At 34.4% G+C, this 25950-nt stretch overlaps 1 protein-coding gene across 2 annotated transcripts in view; it reads right to left on the reverse strand.

Annotated features, from left to right (window-relative positions):
- Positions 1-23375, reverse strand: part of LOC114337466 (transcription factor EC) — a 598738-nt gene extending 575363 nt beyond the window's left edge. The window contains exon 1 of one of the 2 annotated variants that reach the window (XM_050663117.1): positions 22921-23375. In XM_050663117.1, the coding sequence (XP_050519074.1) occupies positions 22921-23078 (158 nt within the window). In that variant the 5' untranslated portion in view covers positions 23079-23375. Of the gene's footprint in view, positions 1-20984; positions 21129-22920 lie in introns of those variants that run through there. The other variant, XM_050663118.1, reaches the window with a different exon arrangement.
- Positions 23376-25950: the final 2575 nt, after the last annotated feature.

Here is a 25950-nt window from a genome sequence, read left to right on the forward strand (position 1 = left end):
ACCCAGTACAATCAGAGTTGTAGCTAATGAAATGTAGGTTCATATTCGTCAAATTCAAAATCGAATATTTCAACGTGAAATAACCAAAAAATAAAGAACATTTTGGAGAAAACTCAATACAACTTTTTTAAAGTATTTAAAAAAGAAAATCAATGGGAAAGTCCAACACAATTTTTACAACATTAATATACACCTTATCTTGGTACCTATATAGGTGGTGCACATATAACTAATTTTCTTTTCTTTCAAACTAAATAAACATATTTGCCTTCTTTCTCAAATTTAATCACCGATGACGTCACTGACTAGCATTTTATCTACCTAACACTAACAACAGTTCTTTCTGTAACAGAGAGTAGAGAGTTGCCTTATATACTTTTACAATAAAATCTAATTATTATAATTTAAATTTCAATTTTATACAGTTACTAATATATAATCCAAATTTTTTAAACAACAATAATAATTTGAAATTCATAACCAAAAATTGACTACCTATCTTGTCATGTCACTTTGGTCTGATAATTGGATTGTCATCTCCTTCACTTTTGTTGGTCTGTGTCCATTGAACTGGCAAGAACCACGAGTTCTTAACGAGCAGGGAACCATGTTGCCCTTTGAGCAATCCTAACACATTTCATCTTGTAATATCGACTTGGAGTCGCTACAAATACCACTTAATTATTATGTAAACCATAAATATCGATGTAACCTTTTTCAAAAAGTTGCTAGTTTCTTTTACCAAGCAGAACGTAAGTATTGCCACATTTTTCTTTAACCTAGTCACAATTTTAACCTTTTGCATTCATTTTAACGTGGAAATACTTCGTTCTAGGCACTGAGGATGATCTGATTCAGATTGAAAACGTTTTGCAAATCCTTTTGGAGGACTTTTATGTTTTTTAATAAAACTTTTTATACCAATATACAAAAGAAGTTTTTACTTCTGTATGGTTATTTAAAAAAGATTTGTTTTTATTATTTAAAAAAGTCTCTAGCATCAAAAGTAAGCAAGTTACGCTCAAAATAAAGTTGAATCCTTTTTTTTGTAAAAAAAATCGTGAACATCACTCCCTAATTAGCATCCCAAATAAATGTAATAGTTACCGCTTTACAAGTTGCTTTTTACTCTTGTATGTATTGTTTATATAATATGTTGTAAGTTGCATCGGTCCAAAGTGTTTATTTTTTAAAGGGCTATAGTTGAAAGGGTTTGAACGAGTCGCTAATCACGAGTGTATGGAAATTTTGAACAGCCATATATTAACCAATTTTTTTCTTAGCGAAAAATAAAAAAATTATAAAATATAGAAAACCAAAGCCTAGATTTTTTACTTTTTGAGATTTTTGGCACCACTAATAATTTTTAAGTTATTTTGAAAAAAAACATTTTTTTGAAAAACCAATCAGAGTAAACATGTAAATAAAAAATAAATAACCATTTTCAATTTCGTTGCAACGCGAAACTACAGCCGCCTCATTATTCTAGGCCAATCAGAGAGTGCAGCAAGCACCTCTACCGGTTTCAAAACTTATTAGTCTCTCATCAGGGGGCACATATGCTGCTCTCTCTGACCCAACTGGCAACTAGGACAAACCCCGGCGTGCAGTCACGGAATGGCAGGGATGCCCTAGCGGCAACTGCTAGTAAAAACTAAGTTTTCAATCTAGTAGCACATAAAACAACACTAAACGATGTTACTCTACATCCTGCCAGATTGAAAACATTGCCTTCTCTGTAAATCAAATAAAATAATTTCTACAAACTGTCGAAACCCAAAAGACTCCATCTTTAAACAAATAAATGTTTAAAAATAATAAAATCTTTGGATTTCTTTGGAATGGAAGCGTTATAATACCCATACATAAGAAGGGAAATAAAGAGCAATTCCGAAACTACAGAGGCATATCGCTTATTAGTACAGCGTATAAGATTCTATCAATTATCCTACTAAAGAGACTCACTCCGTATTCGGAAGATATTCTAGGCGACTACCAATGCGGCTTTCGAAGTGGAAGGTCAACAATAGATCAAATATTTACCATCCGACAAATAGTAGAAAAAAACTGGGAATTCAACCGAGATGTACACCAAATCTTCGTAGATTTCCAGCAAGCATATGACTCGATAAAAAGAAGCAGACTATAGCTAGCAATGCTAGAAATGGGAATACCAAGAAAATTAGTGCAGCTCACTCAAATGTGCGTGGCAGACTCATATGCACAAGTAAAGATAGGAAACAGAACATCGATGCCATTTAGTATAACATCAGGGCTTAGACAAGGAGACCCTTTATCACCATTGCTATTCAATTTAGCTTTAGAATACGCAATAAGTAAAATATCGTCTGAACTAACAGGGGGATTCGCAAATCGAGGATCAAAACTATTGTTGGCCTTTGCCGATGATCTAGATGCAGTCGCTCATTCTACAAGAGACGTAAGAGAGGTGTTTTCACAGCTCGAGGAGGAAACAGGTAACCTGGGCCTTTGAATAAATGAAGAGAAGACGAAATATATGCTGGTGACCAAAAATCCAAGACCAAGAGTTAGGCAGAATGTAACTATTAATGACCACAACTTTGAAGTAGTGAAAGAGTTTAAATATCTGGGAGCAGTAATCACAGAGGACAATCACATAGAAAAAGAGGTCTCAGCAAGAATAGCTGCGGGAAATAGAGCATTATACTCCCTATCATCATTATTAAGATCTAAGCTTCTGAAAAGACAATCTAAATTAAGACTGTACATGTCAATTATTCGCCCAGTTGTTACATATGGGAGTGAAACATGGACTCTACATCAGCGAGAAATAAATAAATTGCTGATATTTGAAAGGAAAGTCCTCAGAATGATATTTGGTCTTCAAAGAGATGAGTTGACAGGAGAGTGGAGAAGGCGCCGCAATGCTGAATTGGTGACTCTATATGGTACTGAAAACATCGTCAGACATATAAAAGCTAATCGGATAAGATGGGCAGGTCATGTAGTAAGATCAGAGGAAGACAGAGTGCTAAAGACAGTGTTCTTCGAGAGACCAGACGGTAGAAGATCAGTGGGCCGTCCCAGAAAAAGATGGAAGGATGATGTTGAAACCGATCTATCTAGGATTGGGGTACAACAATGGCAAATCGAAGCGCAAGATCGCAGACGATGGAGGGCCATAGTGGATGCGGCGAAGACTCACCCCGAGTTGTAAAGCCAGTCAAGAAGAAGAAGAATTTCTTGGTTCGGAAGCAGATTCTCTATTATACCTATTCCCCATCCTTCTAAAAATTGCAAGGAAAAGGGTGATGAATGTAGAGACATAGGGAGTCTACATAGTTGCACTCCACAACATATCAATTCACCGAGGTAAAGATCAACAAATCTGCTTCCTAGTACTCGATACGTGAGTAAAACCGTGGGTAGATAAAAGGCATTATATTTAATTTCGATTCAGACATCATTACCATCTTTCTATGGACCATTTCGAACTCTTTTGTTCTCGTCAGGAAAGCATATGCAATGATGCTCTGAATCGAAAAATAAATATCTTTGCCATTCATGTCAATTACAAAATATAATTAACACTTAGACGCTATAGCGACCTCTTTTAACAAACTGTCGAAACCCAAAAGACTCCATCTTTAAACAAATAAATGTTTAAAAATGATAAAATCTTTGGATTTCTTGGTTCGGAAGCAGATTCTCTCTTATACCTATTCCCCATCCTTCTAAAAATTGCAAGGAAAAGGGTGATGAATTGATGAATGTAGAGACATGGGGAGTCTACATAGTTGCACTCCACAACATATCAATTCACCGAGGTAAAGATCAACAAATCTGCTTCCTAGTAAGTACTCGATACGTGAGTAGATAAAAGGCATTATATTTAATTTCGATTCAGAGATTATTACCAAAATAATTTCTCTTCTCTAATAATAAATATCTCTTCTAAAAAAAATAATTTTTAGAATCTTGCCAGTTAGAGGATTCAATTTTGGAGCAAACACCGTGAGTAAATGGACTATAACGTAGAGGAGCATGAATAAAAGGTTCCTTAATTTATTATCTTAACAATAATTTATGCTCCACAGTGACGTTTTAATTAGTTTATGTTAGCACATTTACTCTGTGAATACGAAATTCCAACACTGTGATGTGCTGGTCCTTGATTTTTAATATTACTCAAATAATAAAAAACCAGAGATTATAATTTATTGTTGACTGTGATATAATTTGAGTTACTTGAATGGAATGTAATGTAATGTTAAATTGTATCAACTAGTAAAAGACCGACAGAAAACAGAATAAAATTAATTACCTACTTTATTAATTTTTTACTAAGGCCTAGTTTATTATGCTTCCAAAAAGATAAGATAGACGAAGCAATAAAGCACTAAAATCGGCCTTACCTCCGAAAAAAAAAACGCTGGACGGAAGGGCCGCCCGAGAACTTTATCGTACCGATCTATTATCGTTATCGTACTAGATACTGGCATTCTATAAAAATAACAAAGTTACTCGTTATTTTGATATTTTAGAAACACCTTGTATACTTGAAAATATTTTATGGTTTTACGCATCATTAATTCCCGCATTTGAGAAAATGTTCGGGGACACACTATAGATTATTTATTATTATTATTATTATTATACATAAGCAAGGGCAGAGGGACAAGTCCCTATTATGCCCAAAAACAAAGAAATTACATAACTAACCTACTAGTAGATACAATATAAAACAAAAGAAAAAAGATATAATTTTTGTTTACATAAAAAAAAATAAAATAGTTCAGCTATAATAAGAAACGGTCAAGTCTGTTTTTAAACGTGTTAGTAGAGGGGGCCGTGACAATGTTATCACTAAGGTTATTCCAACTCTCGAACACTCTATTTGGTAGGAAGTTCTGCCTTGATCTCGTAGAAAAGTTCTCTTTTTTAAGTTTGAACTGGTGACCTCTGAGGCGTTCATCTTGGTTTATAGTAAACATTTCGTCGAGATTTCCGAAACTGAATTTTAATATTTTAAAAGTGGTTATTAAGTCTCCACGTTGTCGACGAAGTTCGAAGGAAGTTAGATTGGCCATACTAAGTCTCTCTGCATAGGACGGTCTTCTCAGTCCCAATGGAATTCGAGTTGCTTTTCTTTGGACGTTTTCCAACAATGTTTTGTCTCGAACCAAATCAGGATGCCACGTTGGACCAGCGTATTCAAGAATCGGTCTTACGTAAATAGTGTAAAGTTTACAGAATGACTGCATTGAAACTCTCGAAAAACACCTCCGAATAAGATATAGTCTGGAGTTCGCACGTTTACAAATAGAAGTAATGTGGTCGGACCACGTTAGACTGCTGTTTACGATAACACCAAGGTCGTTATACGAGAACACTGAATCTAATGGTCGCCCGTTAACAAAATACGGCAGAAGTGGGTTATTTTTACCAATTCTAAGCACTACACATTTTTCCGCGTTTAAGAGTAGTAACCATTGGGAACACCAAGTAAAGATAGAGTCCAAGTCCCTTTGGAGGGTTAACTGGTTTGTCATAGGATTGGCATATATTTTTGTGTCATCAGCATAGAACGATATTTTACTGGAAACATAATAAGGAACATCGCTGGTATAAACCGTAAAAAGCAGAGGTCCGAGGACAGAACCCTGAGGCACTCCACTTTCCACTAACCTGTCCTGTGAGAAAGATTCGCCAACTCTAACTTTGTAATGTCGATCTGTCAGGAAATCATCTATCCAACGAAGTAAAGTACCGCGAACTCCGAAATGTTCTAGCTTATGTAGAAGTCTGCGCTTAGGGACACGGTCAAAGGCTTTAGAGAAGTCTAGATAAACAACGTCGACCGGCTGCGAACTGTTAAGGGATAGCGTCCAGTCGTTAACACAATGTAGGAGATTGGTTAGAGTAGAGCGGCCAGACACAAATCCATGTTGTTGTGTTGGAATGACATGTTCCTGGAGAAGGAATTTAGTCATCTCCTCGGAAATAATGGCTTCCATGACCTTACCAACTACTGACAGCAAGCTAATCGGACGATAATTGTTGGGATCGAGTTTGTTGCCTTTTTTAAAAATAGGGGTGACGGATGCTAATTTCCAACTAGGGGGTAAGGAATTCTGGATAAAAGAAGTCTGCATAATTAACGTTAAAGGTATTGCAAGCGTGTCTGCGCATCTTTTTAACATTTTTGGTGTTAAACCATCTAAACCAGGTGAAGCGACTGTGCGAAGTTTCATTAAATGTTGTTTGACATGATCCACTGCATAAATCAGTAGAATATTAGTCATACTTTCATTTCAAAGTAGTCCATTTTTCTGAGAAATTAGTAGTTTACAATATTTGCATTTTACTGCATGGATTGTAATGAAATTTTGGGAGTAGCCCAAAGTCCAATCTCCTAATTCAAAGTCTATCCTATATACTATGGCGCTTTTATCATGGGGGCGGTTCTCACCACTTCTCGGGGATAGAACATTTTTATTTTCGAATTGCATGGAGCAAAAGGAAGAATTTTAAGAAAATTTAAAAATGCGCTCTATAATTTGGTCTTATTTTTTTCACCCCTCCAACTTTTTGAAAGTAGAAATAACACTATATTAAGAGGTATTGCAAAAGAAAAACAATGCATTTAAATTCTGGTGAATGAGGGGTTAAATGTATGTACTTCTCATTTTTCCTTAAAGTACATTAGTCATATATTTTTTGCACCATATCTCGCTTAGTTTGAATGTAACCGACATTTAACGGTGCTCGTTTTAGAGGCCTTTTCAAACACTACAAAAGCATGAGCACTTTGAGCATGCACCAAAAAACAAACTCTTTTTACCTACCATATCTCTTTTTGTATTATAAATAGAAAATTTACGAAGGAACGAATCTCCTTGTTATTTATAATTAAAAAAAAATTTTACATAGTGTTTTTAGTTTGATGCATAGTTTTTAAGGTATTCACAAAAAACCGTCCGAAAACATGTCATTTTTAAATGAAAATGGCAAATTTGCAACTACGCATAACTCTAAAAGGATTGAGTTCTCAAAAAAAAGTATAGATCAGTTTTTGCTTAAAAATAGGTTCTCTAGCCACTTCCATGCTTATTTTGACCAATAAATTTTCCACCCCCTTGAAGGGGTGGGAATTGCCCCAAGATAAAAGCGCCATAGTATATAGGGTAGATTTTGTTTCTTGAGCTATTCCCTACTTACTGTGAAAATATCAAGTACATCGATGTAGTAGGATGGAATTCGGAGCCAAATACCCTCATTGACTGCCCTATAATAATGCTCTGCTATGATCGCGTGAGAGGGGACACACACAAGATTCTAGCAAAATTTCAATTTTCTGTAACTTTTCGAGTTTTTGAGTTACAGCAACGAGTTTTATGTCATTGGAAAGATAATTTTAGATTATTTCAAAATATGTAAAAATATACAGGGCGTATGTAAAAAATTAAGATTTTTTTTTCATTTCCGGTTAAACCGGAAGCCATATTGTGGGTAAAATTTATTGTGCTAATAGATAACAAAGTACTATATATGTCTGCCAAATTTCAAATTTTAGTTTCTATTACAGAGGTATTTACGGGCACTCGAATATTTTTTTATAAAAAATTCATAACTCCCCTCCTATGAGGAGTTAAGAAATCTGATTAATGTTATTCAATTTACTGATAGGATATCAAAAATATATCAAAAAATAAACAAATTCCTTGGAGTCATTTTTGAGAAAATCTAGTTCAAATTTATGTCAAATTTTGACCCCTTAAATATAGGCAACCCATAACTTTTTCTGAAAAACGATAATATTCTTGTTATAGCCCCATCTTTAGGCTATACAAATGTTTTTTCAAATTAAATTTATCTTAAACAAGTTTTTAGATTGGTAGGAAAATGTATCGGGTGGGCGGTCGGCCATGCTGGCCGCCATTTTGGATTTGGAAATGTCAAATTCCGTATTTCTATTTAACTATCGATGAGCTAACTTTAAGTTAAATGTCATTCGTTTCGGTCAAAATTTGCAAAAATGGGCCCCAAATAACCTCCCTATTTCGGCCCCCCTTTGAGAGGTTTTTTTCAAAAGCTTAGTTTCTCGACAAAATTCTCTTAAACTTACTCATAACGAATTTCATCGAAATCGGTCCAGTAGTTTTTGCTGGGCGGTGGCGACATACGTACGTACATACGTACGTACATACGTACGTACCTGCATACGTACATACTTCCGACATGTTTTTTTTTATTTGCTTTTTAGACTCAGGGGGACTCAAAACGTCGAAAAAAAGTGAAATCTGAAAAAATTTTTTTTGCACGATCCTATAACTTTATCTATTATACTCATACTGCGTATGTAGTACGATAAAATAAAAAGACAAGACGGCTCTTAATAATTCTTTTTGAATTCGATTCGTGAATGCGCCAGAAAACTTTGTGACCCCGAGCTATAATATAATATTGAAAAACTGCATGCACAAAATTCATTTTTAAAGTGCATCTCAAACAGACAATACAAAAAAATTCAGAACTCGTCAATTATCGGCGGAAACGAGTTCAATTTTATTACTCGGGAATTTTTGGGGTCGCTGAAAACGAATATGACGTCAAAAGTGATCTCCGGACTACCTGGTGCCCAGGGTACTGTGTTCCTCGTCTTGTGAAGTTTTCGGCAAATTCATTAAAAATTAGTCAAAAATCATTACCCGAGGGTTTTTGGGGCCGCTAACGACGAATATGACATCGGAAGTGATTTTCGGAGTACCTGGTGCCCAGGGTACCTACTGTTTACCTCTCATGTGGAGTTTTCGGCAAAAAATTTATTAAAAAATTAGTCAAAAATAATGACTCGGGGGTTTTTGTTGTCGCTAACGACGAATATGACATCGGAAGCGATCTCCGGAATACCTGGTGCCTAGGGTGCGTATTTCCGTTTGCGTGTTCATTTCAAGACATTGCGGTTTTGAAACGGACACCGAAACGGTGATACATATAGTTCCAAAAAGGTGTTGATTTGAAAGCGCCAACCCCCGAAATGTACACGGGTTTGTACCGAAACATGTGGCGTTGGAATTCTACAAACAAGTGCATAGAACTAATAGGTCTATTATTCGTTGCACGTGCTGTTTATCAACTTAGCTTTGAGGGTAGTGTTGTGTATTTAAGTTTAAGTAAATTATTTAAGGTGCATTCGTAACTCGTTGGATCCATGGTATTTTCAAAATCCTCCTATTGCACCATATCTCAAATGCTTCCAACTTCTTTATGTTGTCTACTTTCAGTGTCCATCTTTCCATTCCATACAAAAAAGTCGAGAACAGGTAGCATGTTAAGGCTCTTATTCTCAGCTCCAGAGAAAGGTCTCGATTAACAAACATTTTTTTTATTTTTATAAATGCTTTTCTTGCAATTTCGATTCGTGTCCTGATTTTTCTACCTTGGTCGTTGTTTTCTGTTACCCAGGTTCCCAGATATTTGTAGTTATTCACTCTTTCTACTTGTTTTCCCTCGATATCTAGCTTTCCTATTGTATGTTGTTTAGAATTAATCATGAACTTGGTTTTCTGAACGTTCATTCGTAGTCCATATTTTATACTGACTTAATGTAATCTATTTAGGTACTACTCGTTGCAGTTCTTCTAAACTGTCTGCAAAAATAGCGGTGTAGTCTGCGAATCTTATGTTTTTCAAGAATTTTCCGTTTATTGATATACCCTGTTCTTCCTCTGATATTGCTTCCTTAAAAATAGCTTTAAAAATAGCTAAAATATGTTTGCCGAACAATAATTGTTTAGCTGTAACTAAAATATGTTTTTAATATACTGTTATATTTCTATTTGATATGAAAATTAAATTTTGATAATTATAAAAAGGATTCAATTTAATATAAAATATTTTCAATTTTCTCAACCACGGGCATATAAATTTAGAACAACCTGTATACAACAAATTGTTATATTTAATTTTAAGAAGTGATTAAACGAAACTCGGGAAAATGCGCTTAGAATAAACAAAGTGAATGGCGCGTACCATTATCGTTGTTCGCGGAAGGTTCGATCATTAGCCTATGCTAAATAAGACTCAGTTGGAATCGATAATAGGTCATTATCGTGTTCGCGGAAGGTTCGATCATTAGCCGATGCTAAATAAGACTCAGTTGAAATAGAGAATAGGTCATTAAATTTTGTAAATAGTAGAAAGTAATTTTAGAATGGGAATTAACTATTTCTTTTTTGAAATCCATTAAGCATATTTAGAAAGATTAAAAATTGGTTTTGAGGAATACTGCGAATGAGAGTTGGTGGTGGAAGGTTGATTTGTGAATCTGGAAGGGATATTTAGAAAGTAGGGGAATGAATGAAAAAGATAGATCAGAATGTTTTGAGCTGTCGAGAAGTGAAGTCCAGTAGTAGACGGTAGTGTACGGAGAGTGAGAAAGCCGGTGTAGTTCCGTGAGTGTGGAGTATCTATCGTGGAACGAGAGGTAGGCCAGGTTGAGAGTAAAAGAACCTCCTTGAGCCAAGAGTGTCCCGGTAGCTGATTGCAGTTTCGAAAAAGGTAGAATACAGCATCACGACAGAAGCAGGAACGAGAGCTATACGAGCTAGTTTTCAAAGGAGAACATTACTGAAAGCCAGGACGAGGTTTTGATCGCAGCCAAGGATAGCAGGAAACGGGTCTTGTGTGAAGACATTCTCAGTTCACCAGAAAAAGGTCAGTCTCATTTGTTTGGACATGAATGTATGGGTTTTTCGTATTAAATACCACATTATAAATTGAAGAACATAATAAATAATATCAGAAAAGCTTCATCAAACTTAAATAGAATTGTTGCTAATAAATCCTAATAGTTAAATGTTAATAAAAACTTTCAATTGGAAACCAAAAGGAAATAAGATTCCCATTTGTAAATGTTATGTTTAAGAAAAATGAGATCTAGCAAATATTAAGCAGTGATTGCCATTTAAATAAAATAAACAATATTTTGATTATAATTGTAACCCATATGTGTGTATTATTTTACTCTTTTCTTTCCTATCCCGATTAGGAACCATTGAGAAATATTTAGAAGCCACGAGAGCAAGTAATTAAGTTTATAATTCGCCCTGAGATTGAAAACATATTGATATGTGATCTGGTAAATTAATTAGATTATGATTAATGCATTGATTAAATTAAATGACATATAAGAATATTATCTCATATCAATAATCAAGATCACATCAATACATAACACTTTTAGTACCTATATTGTTGTGCATTACTACAAAATGTATACGTATCGTAATAGTTTATTTTGACAGGGAATTTTGGCACTACTTTGAGTTTTTTTTTTAATTATAAAGAAAAAAAGAAGGTAACTTTGGTAACAAAATTGTTTTATTTCCACAGATCCAATGAATGATAATTTGTTATTCTGCAAATAGGAGCTATTTGTGATAAACAGTTCAAATAAAATAAAATAATGTTACAACTTAACACGTATTTGTGATAATTTTAGGCGCGAAGTTCTTTTACAAACCAGTGCGCATTTCAAAATTAAACGTCTTGAAATGCACACGTGTTTGAAAGCAGATATGCTCCGCCGTTTACGTGCCGATTTCAAAACTACCCGGTCTTGAAATGAACACGGAAACGTAAATACGCGCCCAGAGTACCTACTTCGATTTCGGCAAACTTATTAAAAAATTAGCCAAAAATCACTACTCGGGGAGTTTTTGGGTCGCTGACGACGAATGTGACATCGGAAGTGATCTACGGAGTACCTGGTACCAAGGGTACCTACTGTTTAATTCGTTTTCTGGAATTTTTGGCAAATTCAATTAAAAATTAGTCAAAAATCATTAGTCACGAGATAAACCCTGGGTACCAGGAACACTGGAGATCACTTCCGATGTCATATTCGTCGTCAGAGACTCCAAAAACCCCTGAGTAATGAATTTTGACTAATTTTTTAATGAATTTGCCAAAAACTCCAGAAAACGAGGATAAACAGTAGGTACCCTGGGTACCAAGTACTCCGTAGAGCACTTCCGATGTCATATTCGTCGTCAGCGACCCAAAAACCCCGAATAATGATTTTTGGCTAATTTTTTAATGAATTGGCCGAAAACTCCATAAGAAGTAGGTACCCTGGGCACCGGGTATTCCGGAGATCGCTTCCGATGTCATATTCGTCGTTAGCGACCCCAAAAACCCCCGAGTAATTATTTTTGACTAATTTTTTTTTAATAAATTTTTTGCCGAAAACTCCACAAGACGAGGTAAACAGTAGGTACCCTGGGCACCAGGTACTCCGGAAATTACTTCCGATGTCATATTCGTCGTTCATCATCATCATTGGCTCGACAGCCCTTTCTGGGTCTTGGCCTGTTCCAGGATTCTCCTTCACTCTGATCTGTTTCGTGCTTTTTTTCTCCAGTTTTTTATTTTTAAGGTTTTTATATCATTTTCTATTTGTTCTAAATATCTCAGCTTCGGTCTTCCTCTTGTTCTTTTTCCTGCTGGCATCTGTTTGAATATTTCTGGTTGATTTTAAGGCCACTATTTTGTGCAGCTCGTTCTATTTGATTGAATGCCTGTATCATTTCTCTTCTTGATCTTGCGATTATGTCAACATCATCTGCAAATGCTAGTATTTGCACGCTTTTATTAATTATTGTTCCTCGGTATTGACTGTTGTGTCCCTCATTATTTTCTCGAGTACGATGTTGAACAAGATGCATGATAGAGCGTCTACCTGGCGTAGTCCCTTTTTCACATTTATTGTTTCCGTTAGTTCGATTTGTATCCGGATTTTACTTTTTTCTTTTAGAGATTCTTTTATCAGTTCTATTAGTTGTGTTGGTATATTAAATTCTTTCATTGCTTTTATTAAGAATTCTCGGTTTATATTGTCATATGCGCTTTCGAAGTCTATGAAGAGATGATGTGTGTCGATGTTATGTTCACTTGTTTTTTCGAAGATCTGTCGCAGAACAAATATCTGGTCTATTGTTGACTTCTGTCTACAGAAGCCACTTTGGTACCTGCCAACTATTTTTTCAGCGTGTGGTCTAAGTCTTTCATAAATGACGTTGGACATTATTTTGTATGCTGCATTCAGCAGCGTGATTCCACGGTAGTTTCCACATTCTAACTGATTCCCTTTTTTATGTAATGGTACAATAATACCACTATTCCACTCCGCTGGTAGCTGTGTTTATTTGACCATATCTTTGTTATCAATTCATGTATTGTTTTCTGTAGTGCGTCTCCTCCTTCCTTCAGTAATTCCGATGCTACTTGATCCGATCCCGGTGATTTATTGTTCTTTAATTTGTCTACGGCTGTTCTAATCTCGGCTATTGTTGGTGGACTCTTTTCTCTGTTGTCTGCTTGGTCTAATGGTATATCAGGGTTCGTCTCACTCCCATCTCCTTCAAGCTTTTCCGTAAAATGTTCTGTCCATCTTCTTAGTATCTCTTGCTGTTCTGTCAATATTCGTCGCCTTAGTACTATAACTTGATAACTCCAAAATTGACGTTTTTGAGATAACTAGTTCACAAGATGTATTTTATTTGTCTCCATATTGTGTAAAAACTTGATAGCTCACTTCAAACGGGTTAAGTATTTATTTATGATTGACGAAAGTTGATAAAACTCAAATGCCACTAATATTCAGTGCTAAAACTTGACAAGATAAGTTATCAAGCTATTATTTAATCGAAATAATCGTGAATACGACATACACTGAATGCTATAACTAGATAACTCGAGTTATCTAGTTTTAGCATGTGTTTCTCTGAAACCATTGAACTTACCACATAATTGCTATTTGTTTATTCGGTTCATTTTAATGCAAGAATTCGAGAATTGTTAGCAGATCTGGCAACCCCCATGGCAGAGGGCTAATTTTCAACAAAATAATGTTTAAAATATTAGTTGTGTTAAAAAGTTCACTTATATGCGACTTAGCACAACATGCGACATTACCAAATGTTAACATTATGGTAGTGCTAAAAGTTGATAACTTTAATTTTTCATGTTTTTTTCCATATTGGAAAACAAATTTACACCATATTCCTAAATAGATCAGTTGCCAAAAAGTTAAGGAACAGTATTTTAGAGCCGCAGAGTGAATTCCGTATTTACCAACATCATGGTAGCAGCACAAATATCTTTAAAATCTTTAAACTCGTTTATCTCAAAACTACTAATTTCGAGTTATCAAGTTATAGTATTAAGGCGACGATATTACCTTCCTTATCTCTACACATCGTCGTTCTCGGTTTTAAGTCTTTTCTGCTTTTGTTCAGTTTCTGATAAAATTTTCTTGTCTCTGTCGATCTACTTAGTTCTTGCAGTTCCTGAAGATCTTTGTTCATATATTCTCTCTTTCTTCTTCGGTGAATTTTCTTTTCTTCTTTGCGTAGTTGTTTATATTCTTCCTCTGCTTGTCGGGTTCTGTGCCCCTGTTGCATCAGTAAATATGCTCTGTTTTTTCTGTCTGTTATTCTGACATTCTTCGTCAAAGCAGTCATTCGTTCTTGATCTTCTTTCTTTGCCTTCTATGCCTAATACTTCTTTAGCTGTCTCTTTTATGATTTCTCTGTACTCTTCCCACTCCTTATTTGGGTTTTCATGTTTTGGTCTGTTTTCTAGTTTGATGCTTATCTTTTCTGTATACTCTTTATTTTTGTTTATTTCTTTGAGTCCTTCTACCTTGTATCGTTCATGTTTAGAGCCTCTTTCCTTTTTGATGTTTGAAATTCTAGCCCTTACTCTACTTTCGACCAGGTAGTGATCAGAATCCGCATTTGTCCCTCTTCTGGTGCGGACGTTTATTATATTCGATTGGTGTCTCGAGTCTACAATAACATGATCTATCATATTTACTGTCAGTCCATCTGGGGACTTCCAGGTACCCTTGTGTATATCTTTGCGAGCGAAGTATGTGCTAGCAATCACCATGTTAAGTGATCTTGCTAGGTTTATTAACCTATTGCCATTGTCATTTCATTGCTCATGGAGACTGTGCCTACCTATTGTGGGTTGGAATTGCTGTTCTCTTCCAACTTTGGCGTTTAGATCCCCATAGATTATTTTTATATCATTTTTTGGGTATGACTGATATGCGGACTCTTAATTCATCATAAAACTCTTCTTTAATTTCATCTTCTTTTTCTTCTGTCGGGGCATGCGCATTAAGTAGACTGTAGTTAAAGAAACTTCCTTTAACTCTTAAAATGCACATTCTGGGGATAATGGCTCTGAAATCTCTTACAGTATGTTTTACTCTCTTGTTTACTATGAATCCAGTGCCCAAGACGTGATCTTTAGGATCGCAGCTGTAGAAAATCGTATGACTTCTTTTTTCCATTATATTGTTTCCAATCCACCTCATTCCTTGTATGGCAGTTATGTCTATTTTGTATCTATTTAGTTCATTTAAGAGATTTTGGAGAGCTCCCAATCTATACAAGGTTCGAATATTCCACGCAACCCTCAAATCGTATTCCTTTTTCTCGCACAGTCGTCGTCGTTTGATCAGTCCGGCTTTTCTTCCTTTCACGTTCATAACTCGTAGTTTTTCTAGGAGGAGGTAGTTAACCTTCAGCCCAACCCCCTATTCATCGGAGGACCAAGACTCCCTTCTTCGTCAGCCCTGACCCCACCTTCCACTGGGGTTGGTTACCCAATCTCCGTCATATTCGTCGTTAGCGGCCCCAAAAACCCCCGAGTAATGATTTTTGACTAATTTTTAATGAATTTGCCGAAAACTCCACAAGACGAGGAACACAGTAGGTACCCTGGGCACCAGGTACTCCGGAGATCACTTTTAACGTCATATTCGTTTTCAGCGACCCAAAAACCCCCGACTAACAAAATTGAACTCATTTCCGCCGATAATTGACGAATTCCGAATTCTTTTTATTGTCTGTTTGAGATGCACTTTAAGAATGCATTTTTTGTATACAGTTTTCCAATATTATATCATGGGCCATGGCTGCGGCTCGCAGCCATACGAACACGCTAAATTTTGATTTGAATGTTAATTTTGGGACCCTAAGAAGATGCAAAAAATTTTACCACTCATACCCCCGGGCTTTCCCCAAAAAACCACTTTTAGGGGGTAACATACAAACAAGCTGATTTTTGACTTGAATGTCAATTTAAGAAACCCAAAAACACAAAAATATGCAAAAAAATTTACCATTCCTACCCCGGGCTGCCCCCAAAAACCACTTCTCGTTAGGGTCAATCCATACCAAGTGGTCCAATATAAATTAAATTGGTTGCTTGACTATTTTTACTATTTTTTATTTTTCTACCAATTAAACTTCAGTTTATAGAGTATACAAAATTGCATTCAATTTATTTTTAAAAAATTTATTTTGTTGATGGCGCCCATTTATGTTTCAGCGTATCCAAATCGCTGTCTATTCGCACTGGATAAGACTCCCAAGAAAAATCCATCGTCAGACCTGTATTTACTAACATATGGTTGCGAAACGTGGACTATGACCAAATCAAACGAAGAAAAGCTCAGACATTTTGAACGAAAAATACTTTTCGGACCTCACCACGACATTAACGCAAACCAGTATAGGATCAGAACCAACTTCGAATTAAAAGAACTCTACAATGACACCGATATTGTCCAAGAAATTAGATCATAGCGACTAACACGTGCACAGACTTCATAACGAGAGACTTGTAAGATTGGTATGGGAGGAGATTCCTACAGGTAAAAGACCACTCGGACGTCCCAGAATGCGATGGAGAGATAACATCCAAGCAGATCTCCGGGAAATGAACATCCCATTTGACCCTAGGTTGATGGAAGACCGAACAAATTGGAAGAAAGTTGTACAGTCAGCCAGGACCAACCCAGGGTTGTAGCGCTACGTGATGATGATGATGATATATCTATAATTTTCACAGAAAACATTGCTTCGCTTTTTAGCCAATATTTTCACTTAGGTTTGTCCGAGAACAATAAATCAAAAATCAAACATTTTAGAAAAGTATGATCTAAAGAAATGTTCCAGTGAATTATTTAATTACTACCATTAAGGCCTTAATTGAACCTCAAAGTTTGAGAAGGTAAAATGATAAAATTCAATTTTCAGCATTCTTTAACAACTTAAGGCAAACAGTTAACGGTTTGTAATTTTTTTCTGAAAAAGACCTTCATACCAACCTTAAATGAAAAAAGTTTGAACCTGAAGACTAAAGTAGATTTTTTCAAAAAAATCTCAAAAATGTAAATTTTTGAAAAATTTCAAAGTTTGACCATTTATATCTCTGATGGGCACGCATGTAAAAATTTGAAATCTGGCTGAATGTTAGCCCCTAACAAGTAGAATAAGGGGTAAAAATTTGGAGTTTTAGACTTACAGCGTATAGGAGTTACAGGCCTGGGAAAATGGCCAAAAATCATTAATTTGAGCGTTTGCGGGCAGAGTAATTGAAATTCAAATAAGAAATAAAAATTAATGTATTTTCACCAAATTTCACAATGAATACAAATTTATACTACGTTATAGAAAATATTTACCTACATTTTGAATTTTGGCCGTTCAGAAGTTGGGATATTTTATCGCATAAATCTTGAGATATGTTATGATTTTGTCCAGTTGCTGTTTTTAGTTATGAGGGTGTGATTTTCATCAAGATTTTATGAAAATGCACCCAAGTTTCATCATGAGCACTTAACTTAAACGATGTTCTGAGTCCAGAAGGTTCAAAAAAGTGCACATAGAAGTCAATATTAGGGTGAGCCGAATTTTTTTTTTTTTATTTCGTGTTGCTATAGCGCGGGAAAGTTGCTACTAGGCATAGGCGTAACCAGGGGGTGGTTTTGGGGGTTATAACCCCCCCTTTGGATGTACTTTGAGCTCTATACGCTTATTAACACCATTATTATTCCATACCCCCCAGAGACCTCCAAGAAGAAGTAACCCCCCCTTAGGATCATCCTGGTTACACCTCTGCTACTAGGATAGAGTTTTAAATTAAAAAAAGAATTTTTCAAATTGTTTGATATCTTCCGGTCGAGCATTGGTCATGAATTTCAAAAAAATTGGTTGTTTTTGAAATTTTTATTGCATTTTTATTGCAATTCAGTTGTTTTTTTTATTTAAGTCTTGTGCCTGGCACTTGAAAAGTAGGACCGTTAAGTTGGTTTTATATTATTAAAAGCGTTGTATTTTCAAAGAAGAAAATAGCAAAAAACGATGTTTTTTAATATTTTATGGACGATGCGCGACCGGAATATGTCAATATATATTTTTTTCTTTGCTTTATTTTAATCCTGACCCCTCAAGGAAAGATGTAAGCGGTATAGCAAAACGGGATAAAATATTTTTGTGTTTTTAAAAAAATTTCAAAAACAACCAATTTTTCAAACTTTACGACCAATGCGCGACCGGAAGATATCAACCAATTTGAAAAATTATTTTTGTAATTTAAAACTCTATCCTAGCAGCAACTTTTCCGCGGTATAGCAACATGAAATAAAAAAGAAAGTTTTGTTCGGCCCACCCTAGTCAATATGTTCAATTCTGACAGTTTGTATTACCCATAACCACTAATTTTCCTCATATACACAGGCTATTACATCATTTTCACTTAAGGGAAAGGAAGATATCGCTTGTAAAAAATTATTAATATTTAGTTGCTTGGGATGTATTAAAACATTTGACTTTATTTTAGCTTTAATATAAAATAGACTGGTTATCTATTATGAATAAAAAAGATGTAAGAATACATGATACAGTGCACTGCACAACACTACAGGTTAGACTGAACAGAGCTTGTCACTACAAGCTCAGAAGAGTTTTGCCTGCAGAGACATAATATGATGTACCTGCAAAGACATGAACTGCTCCAGCAAATTCCTATACAGTACAGAAGATATCCTATATAGTACAGGATTCCTATACAGTGGAGAAGAGATTGCAGCTTTCACCCATGGCAAATCAATTATATATTTAACCAAATATATATGATTGCCAATCACATTTTAGTGGTTTAAATTAATTACCAAGCTTAAGTTGGTCTAATTTTAATAGGTAAGGTCGTTAAGTACTAATTAGTTTTTTCAATTTATGTGATGAAAATTTCCTGAAATTTTCGGGACTGCTAAATATAAAAAGAGTAAATATTTAATAAAATAGTACAAATTTGTATTCATTGTAAAATTTGGTGAAAATACATTAATTTTTATTTCATTAAACAGTTTATTTGAATTTTAATTACTCTGCCTGCAAACGCTGAAATTAATTATTTCTGACTATTTTTTCAAGCCTGTAACTCCTATACACCTTAAGTCTACAACTTTAAATGTTTACCCCTTATTCTACTTGTTAGTGGCTAACAAGCCAAATCTCAAATTTTTGAAATTTTTCATGTACATTTGTACGCTGTTTGTCGCCCTTATTTAGAAACACCCTGTACTGATGAAGAGCATGGCTAGTTGTTAAAGTACCTAACTTTTGTATTATCCAACATAAGCGAGTGAATCGAAAAACAGAATGTTAAGAAAACCTGAGGCTATAGTTGGGTCTTAATTTCAGTATTTTATAAATGCTAGAATATTCCACACGGTGTTGCGAACTTTAAGAAAAAAGCACTGTTTGATTCGTACACCCGGTATACGATGAAAATTTATCTGTTTAGCAACAATATTATTACAGCGATATTGTTAAAGAATAAGGCTACAAATAATGACCCATTTTTTGTGGTGCCCGTTTTTCGTGCCAGTCAGTGTATATGTAGAAGCAATGAAGTAAAGACATTTAAGAATAATTACTTAGACTTAGACACCAAAAAAACTCGGAAATCCTTCAGAGAGAACTAGGAGTTTTAAAAATAGAAATATGATAGAGTTATTTTATAGTGTACTAGTGTGAGCATCTATAACAAATTTCTTAATAAAAACAAAGAAAAAGCTGACACACGTTTGATACATGTGAAAAAGTGTCCATAGATCAGACAAGTACCTACAACTTTCAAAAACCTGATATTTTCTCAATGGAGAAATCATTCGATATTTGCTCGATACAAGAACATGAAATAAAGCGACAAAGAAGAAAAGATAAAAGACATGAGAGAAAAACCAACACAAATATTGAATGGATGCAAACAAAACTGAAAATATTGAATGGATCACTGGAAAAAAAGTGAATATGATCATGTCCATTTCAGGATCTGTTTTCACTTCTACCTGTGAATCAAGACAACTTCGAAGGGTGACAGAGACAGCAGAAAGGTACAAAATAAGAAACACAAACATAACGTAGGATGGACAATGTTAATCGTTAAAAGAAAAAACAAGAAAAAGCCAAAATAAGAAACGGTAAACACATGGGGGAAAAGGCAGCACCCCTACTATTAAAGAAAAGAATATAATGCATTACCTATCGGCATAAACAAAACTGAAAACAGCGCATACGAAATACTGGGAAACAAAAATAAATGGGAACGTAACAGGAGGATGAGAGAGATAACAAAAATGTACGAAATAAGAAACATAAGAGAATATCAGCAATTTAAATCAACTTCCGAATTTATCGAAAAAACCCTAGGATATTTACAAGAAATAGAAGATAAGTGACGGTCTTCAAAAAATGTCGAGTAAAAACGAAATAGAGATAGAAAATAAACATGAGATCGTGAACATTTTGTGTAATTACAGAAATAAGAATAAAAACATGGATAGCAGCAATATCAGGAACACACAAGTAAAAGCAGGCTAAACTTGTATAAGGTTACTTAAAAATGTACTTTTTTACTGAAAACATTTTTAGTTTTACGGATATTTTCTTGAAAATTTAAAGTTTTAATGTAAATAAAAGTAGTAAGCCAAATGTGGTGTTCTTAAAAGAGGTTATGTTTGTAAACAGTTAATATAAATAAATGTTGTCCTTGTTTCACATGTGTAGTTTTGCATAAAGAGTTAGATAGGAAGAGAGCAGCAAAAATGCTGTTATAAGAGGTCCTGGGCTCACCTTTCCACTACTGGCATAGTTTTTGAGGTAAGTTCGTAAAACTCCTGGTTTTTCGGGGTTCCCAAGAGGTCGTCAAAGTCAATAGCACTTTCAATATCAAAGTCGTCAGAAAGAAGAGCAGAGAGATCATATCCTATATCGATACCCGATTCAGCCATTTTTTTATCACAGTTTGTTCACAGATTGTTACTTAAAATAAAAAAAGTGTCACCTAGCATAGCTATATATAGAATCACGCAACCATCAGTAGGCAAATCGAATGTCACTAATATTCTGTTTTTCCACAAACATAAACCACAGTAATGAATTAATTGGAACGTACACAAAAGTTTGGGGGGGGGGGGTTGAGGGAACAAAACCCCCATAAAATTTTTATGGGGTGGACAAATTTCACTATAATTTTGTTTTAAGATGTTCGTGCCATAAGAATCATACATGTCCATTTTCAATAAAAAATATCCAATAGTTTTCGATATATTGAAAAAAATCGATTTTCAGTTGGTAACTTCAAAGGGCTCTAACTTTTTTTGTGTACACTTTTGTACTAACGTAAGTTGGATTCAATCAATTTATTTTTGTCCCCGGAATGCGTGATTTAATTTATGACATACCTTTTTGAAATACCCTGTATATGTGGAATGTAGAAGTAATGAAGTAAAGACATTTAAGAATAATTACTTAGACACCAAAAAACTCGGAAATCCTTCATAGAGAACTAGGAGTTTTAAAAATAGAAATCTAGAGTGATTTTATAATGAATATAGTGTATTAGTAAGAGCAGCTATATCAAATTTCTTAATAAAAATAGTATCAACACAGTTAAAAACGAACATATTAAAAGTAGTTCATTAGGTAAGTACATAAAAACAACAAAGAAAAAGCTGACACACGTTTGGTACATGTAAAAAAGTGTACATTGATCAGACAAGTACAACTTTCAAAAACCTGATATGTTCTCAATGGAAAAATCATTCGAAATTTGCTCGATACAAAAACATGAAATAAAGCGACAAAAAATAAAAGATAAAAGACATGAGAGAAAAACCAACACAAATATTGAATGGATGCAAACAAAAACTGAAAATATTGAATTAATCACTGGAAAAAAAGTGAATATGATCATGTCAATTTCAGGATCTGTTTTCACTTCTACCTGTGAATCAAGGCAACTTCGAAGGGTGACAGAGACAGCAGAAAGGAACAAAATAAGAAACACAAACATAACATAGGATGGACAATGTGAATCGTTAAAAGATAAAACAAGAAAAAGCCAAAATAAGAAACGGTAAACACATGGGAGAAAAGGCAGCACGCCTACTATTAAAGAAAAGAATATTACCTATCGGATAAACAAAACTGAAAACAGCGCATACGAAATACTGGAAAACAAAAATAAATGGGAACGCAACAGGAGGGTGAGAGAGATAACAAAAATGTACGAAATAAGAAACATAACGTATAAGAGAATATCAGCAATTTAAATCAACTTCCGAATTTATCGAAAAAACCCTAGGATATTTACAAGAAATAGAAGATAAGTGACGGTCTTCAAAAAATGTCGAGTAAAAACGAAATAGAGATAGAAAATAAACATGAGATCGTGAACATTTTGTGTAATTACAGAAATAAGAATAAAAACATGGATAGCAGCAATATCAGGAACACACAAGTAAAAGCAGGCTAAACTTGTATAAGGTTACTTAAAAATGTACTTTTTTACTGAAAACATTTTTAGTTTTATGGATATTTTCTTGAAAATTTTAAGTTTTAATGTAAAGAAAAGTAGTAAGCCAAATGTGTTGTTCTTAAAAGAGGTTATGTTTGTAAACAGTTAATATAAATAAATGTTGTCCTTGTTTCACATGTGTAGTTTTGCATAAAGAGTTAGATAGGAAGAGAGCAGCAAAAATGCTGTTATAAGAGGTCCTGGGCTCACCTTTCCACTACTGGCATAGTTTTTGAGGTAAGTTCGTAAAACTCCTGGTTTTTCGGGGTTCCCAAGAGGTCGTCAAAGTCGATAGCACTTTCAATATCAAAGTCGTCAGAAAGAAGAGCAGAGAGATCATATCCTATATCGATACCCGATTCAGCCATTTTTTTATCACAGTTTGTTCACAGATTGTTACTTAAAATAAAAAAAGTGTCACCTAGCATTATATAGCATCACGCAACCATCAGTAGGCAAGTCGAATGCCACTAATAATATTCTGTTTTTCTGGTGATAACGCTTACGCTTATGCTAGGCAGCCCAATGTCAGGGCCTAGCCGTGAATGCGCCACTAATGCTTGGCTTTGAAGCTCTCAGTCAGTCTGAAGTCAGTTCGTGTGGAAAATGCGAAATAGCGAAGCGAAACAACGAAATCAACGCGCCGCGGAGATCTCGGATCACAACGCACTGATACCGATTCGCCGAAAACGGCGGCAACACAACTGCGCGTCGCGTCGTCGATGTCTTCAAAATCTTGGCATTATTTTCAATTATTTCCTTTGAAAATTTCCACTTTAACACCTTGTCCAAAACAAACAAACTAAATAATCGATTTAATTAACTATATTTATGTTCGTTGTTCATACTCAAAATTAAAGAAAATTAGTGTATATTGAATTTTTTTAAAATCTACAGGATGTCCCATAAAAAATCAGTCTGTTTAACAAACAAGCAAAATATAATAAACCGTCAAGCAGGTATTCTTTTTCTCATGAGCATCTTTCAGTGAGTCACAGTTTTTCCATTTCTTTCTAACGCATTAAATTGTATGTGACAGCAAAAAACGCACGTCGGTGATTACATTTCGTCGATGACATTTATAACATTTATTCTAGTTGTCAATAGATGACGCCATAATCGAAAAAAATTATTTACTAATTATACCGGGTGTCCACTTATATTTTCCCCCATTTTAACTGCCTATAACTTCTAAACGGCTCAAGATAAAAATATGCGGTTTTCACTGAAATGTTTTATTTTAGTAAAAGTTTTGTCTGAATGGATTGAATGTTTTATATCGCTTTCAAATACGAAATAAAACATGGCGGATTTTTGAAAAAAACGTTGTTGACTTTTTTTTAATGGAACACCCAGTATATTCTTTTGTAAAGTGAAAGAAAGGTCATTCACCTATCTAGCGATATAAAGTTTTTCAAAATCGGTTGTCAAATCACTGAGTAATTAATTTTTAAAATTAGAGGTGCAACGTGGATATCACATACCTAAATAACATAACTAACCAAGTTATGTGATTTCCACATTGCATCTCTCATTTTAAAAATTAATTGCTCAGTCATTTGACAACCGATTTTAAAAATTTTTATATCGCTGGATAGATAAATGACCGTTTTTTTCAAGTTTTTAGGTAAGTGACCATTTTTTATATCGCCTTTAAATAAAAAATGCCGGATTTTTGAAAAAAACGTTGTTGCCTTTTTTTGTTAAAACACCCGGTATATTTTTGTATCCTGAAAAAACGGTCATTTACCTATCCAGCGATATAAATTTTTTTTAAAATCGGTTGGCAAATGACTGAGCAATTAATTTTTAAAATGAGAGATGCAATGTGGAAATCACATAACATAATATCATTTTGCTCAGTTATGTTATTTAGGTATGTGATATCCACGTTGCACCCCTCATTTTAAACATTAATTAAACTCAGTGATTTGACAACCGATTTTGAAAAACTTTATATCGCTGGATAGGTGAATGACCTTTTTTTAATTTACAAAAAAATATACTGGGTGTCCCATTAAAAAAAAGTCAACAACGTTTTTTTCAAAAATCCGCCATTTTTATTCTCGTATTTGAAAGCGATATAAAAAATTCAATCCATTCAGATAAAACTTTTACTAAAATAAAACATTTCTGCGAAAACCGCATATTTCTATCTTGAACCGTTTAGAAGTTATAGGCAGTTAAAATGGGGGAAAATATAAGTGGACACCCGGTATAATAATATCTACTAATATACAGGGTAGCGAGAAAGTATGGAAACACGGTGATTTCTCGGAAACCGCTCGAACAGTTTTTTGCATTATGTTCAGGATGACGTCAGGAAAAAAGTCTACTATTCAAAAATGGGTGGAAATGCATAATTGCACTGTAAGGTGCATAAAATGCATCAAAAATTGCATAAACATAAAAATAAAGTCAAAATCAGTATACTAAGGAACATAATTTATTACTTCGGGGTTTTTGGGGTCACTGAATACGATTACGCCATCAGAACTGACCCCCGGATCACCTGGTGGCCAAGGTCAGTTTTTATAAATTTTGGTGGGTAGGGGTGTCCTAAAGCGGCCGATATTATAGTGGTAATTACATTGTTGTCAAATCTTCCGTTTTTCTGGAAATCTAATGAACTTTCTTATTTTAAATAAAACACCCTGTATATTTTTTGCGTTTTGAAGTCCTTAAAAAATACTGATTATTTTTCATGTTATGTTCCCTATACCTAAATCCCATAATTTCGGAGTTATTGCTACATTTATTAAAAAAAAAAATTTTTAAATCAATTTTTTCGGCCCAAGTAGGCATTATTTTAGGTTCTTTGGATCATTGGGAACAAAAAAGGTGTTTTGTAATTTTCCTCAAAAAATAATCGTTTCCGAGTTATAAACAATTTAAAACTGAAAAAAATCGAAAAATGACGATTTTCAGGGGTCAAAAACACAAGTAAAAAAATCATTTTTAAAATTACGAAGTAACTAAATTCAAGCTCAAACCTTTTTCTATCAGATCCCTATAAGAATTTTTGGCATATTTTATTCTAAAACATTGTTTTTCTTTAATTGTTAATAAAGCTCATATGAGAGGACGGGCTATCGCGCATCATTAACAACTAAAAAATAATGTTTTAGAATTAAATAATACCAAATCACTTATCGGCATCTGATAAAATAAGGTTTGAACTTGAATTTAGGCAATTGATAGTTTCAAAAATAATGTTTTTTACTTATGTTTTTGAACCCA

Source organism: Diabrotica virgifera, chromosome 10 (assembly GCF_917563875.1).
Source record: "Diabrotica virgifera virgifera chromosome 10, PGI_DIABVI_V3a".
In the NCBI taxonomy this organism is placed as follows: Eukaryota; Metazoa; Arthropoda; class Insecta; order Coleoptera; family Chrysomelidae; genus Diabrotica; species Diabrotica virgifera.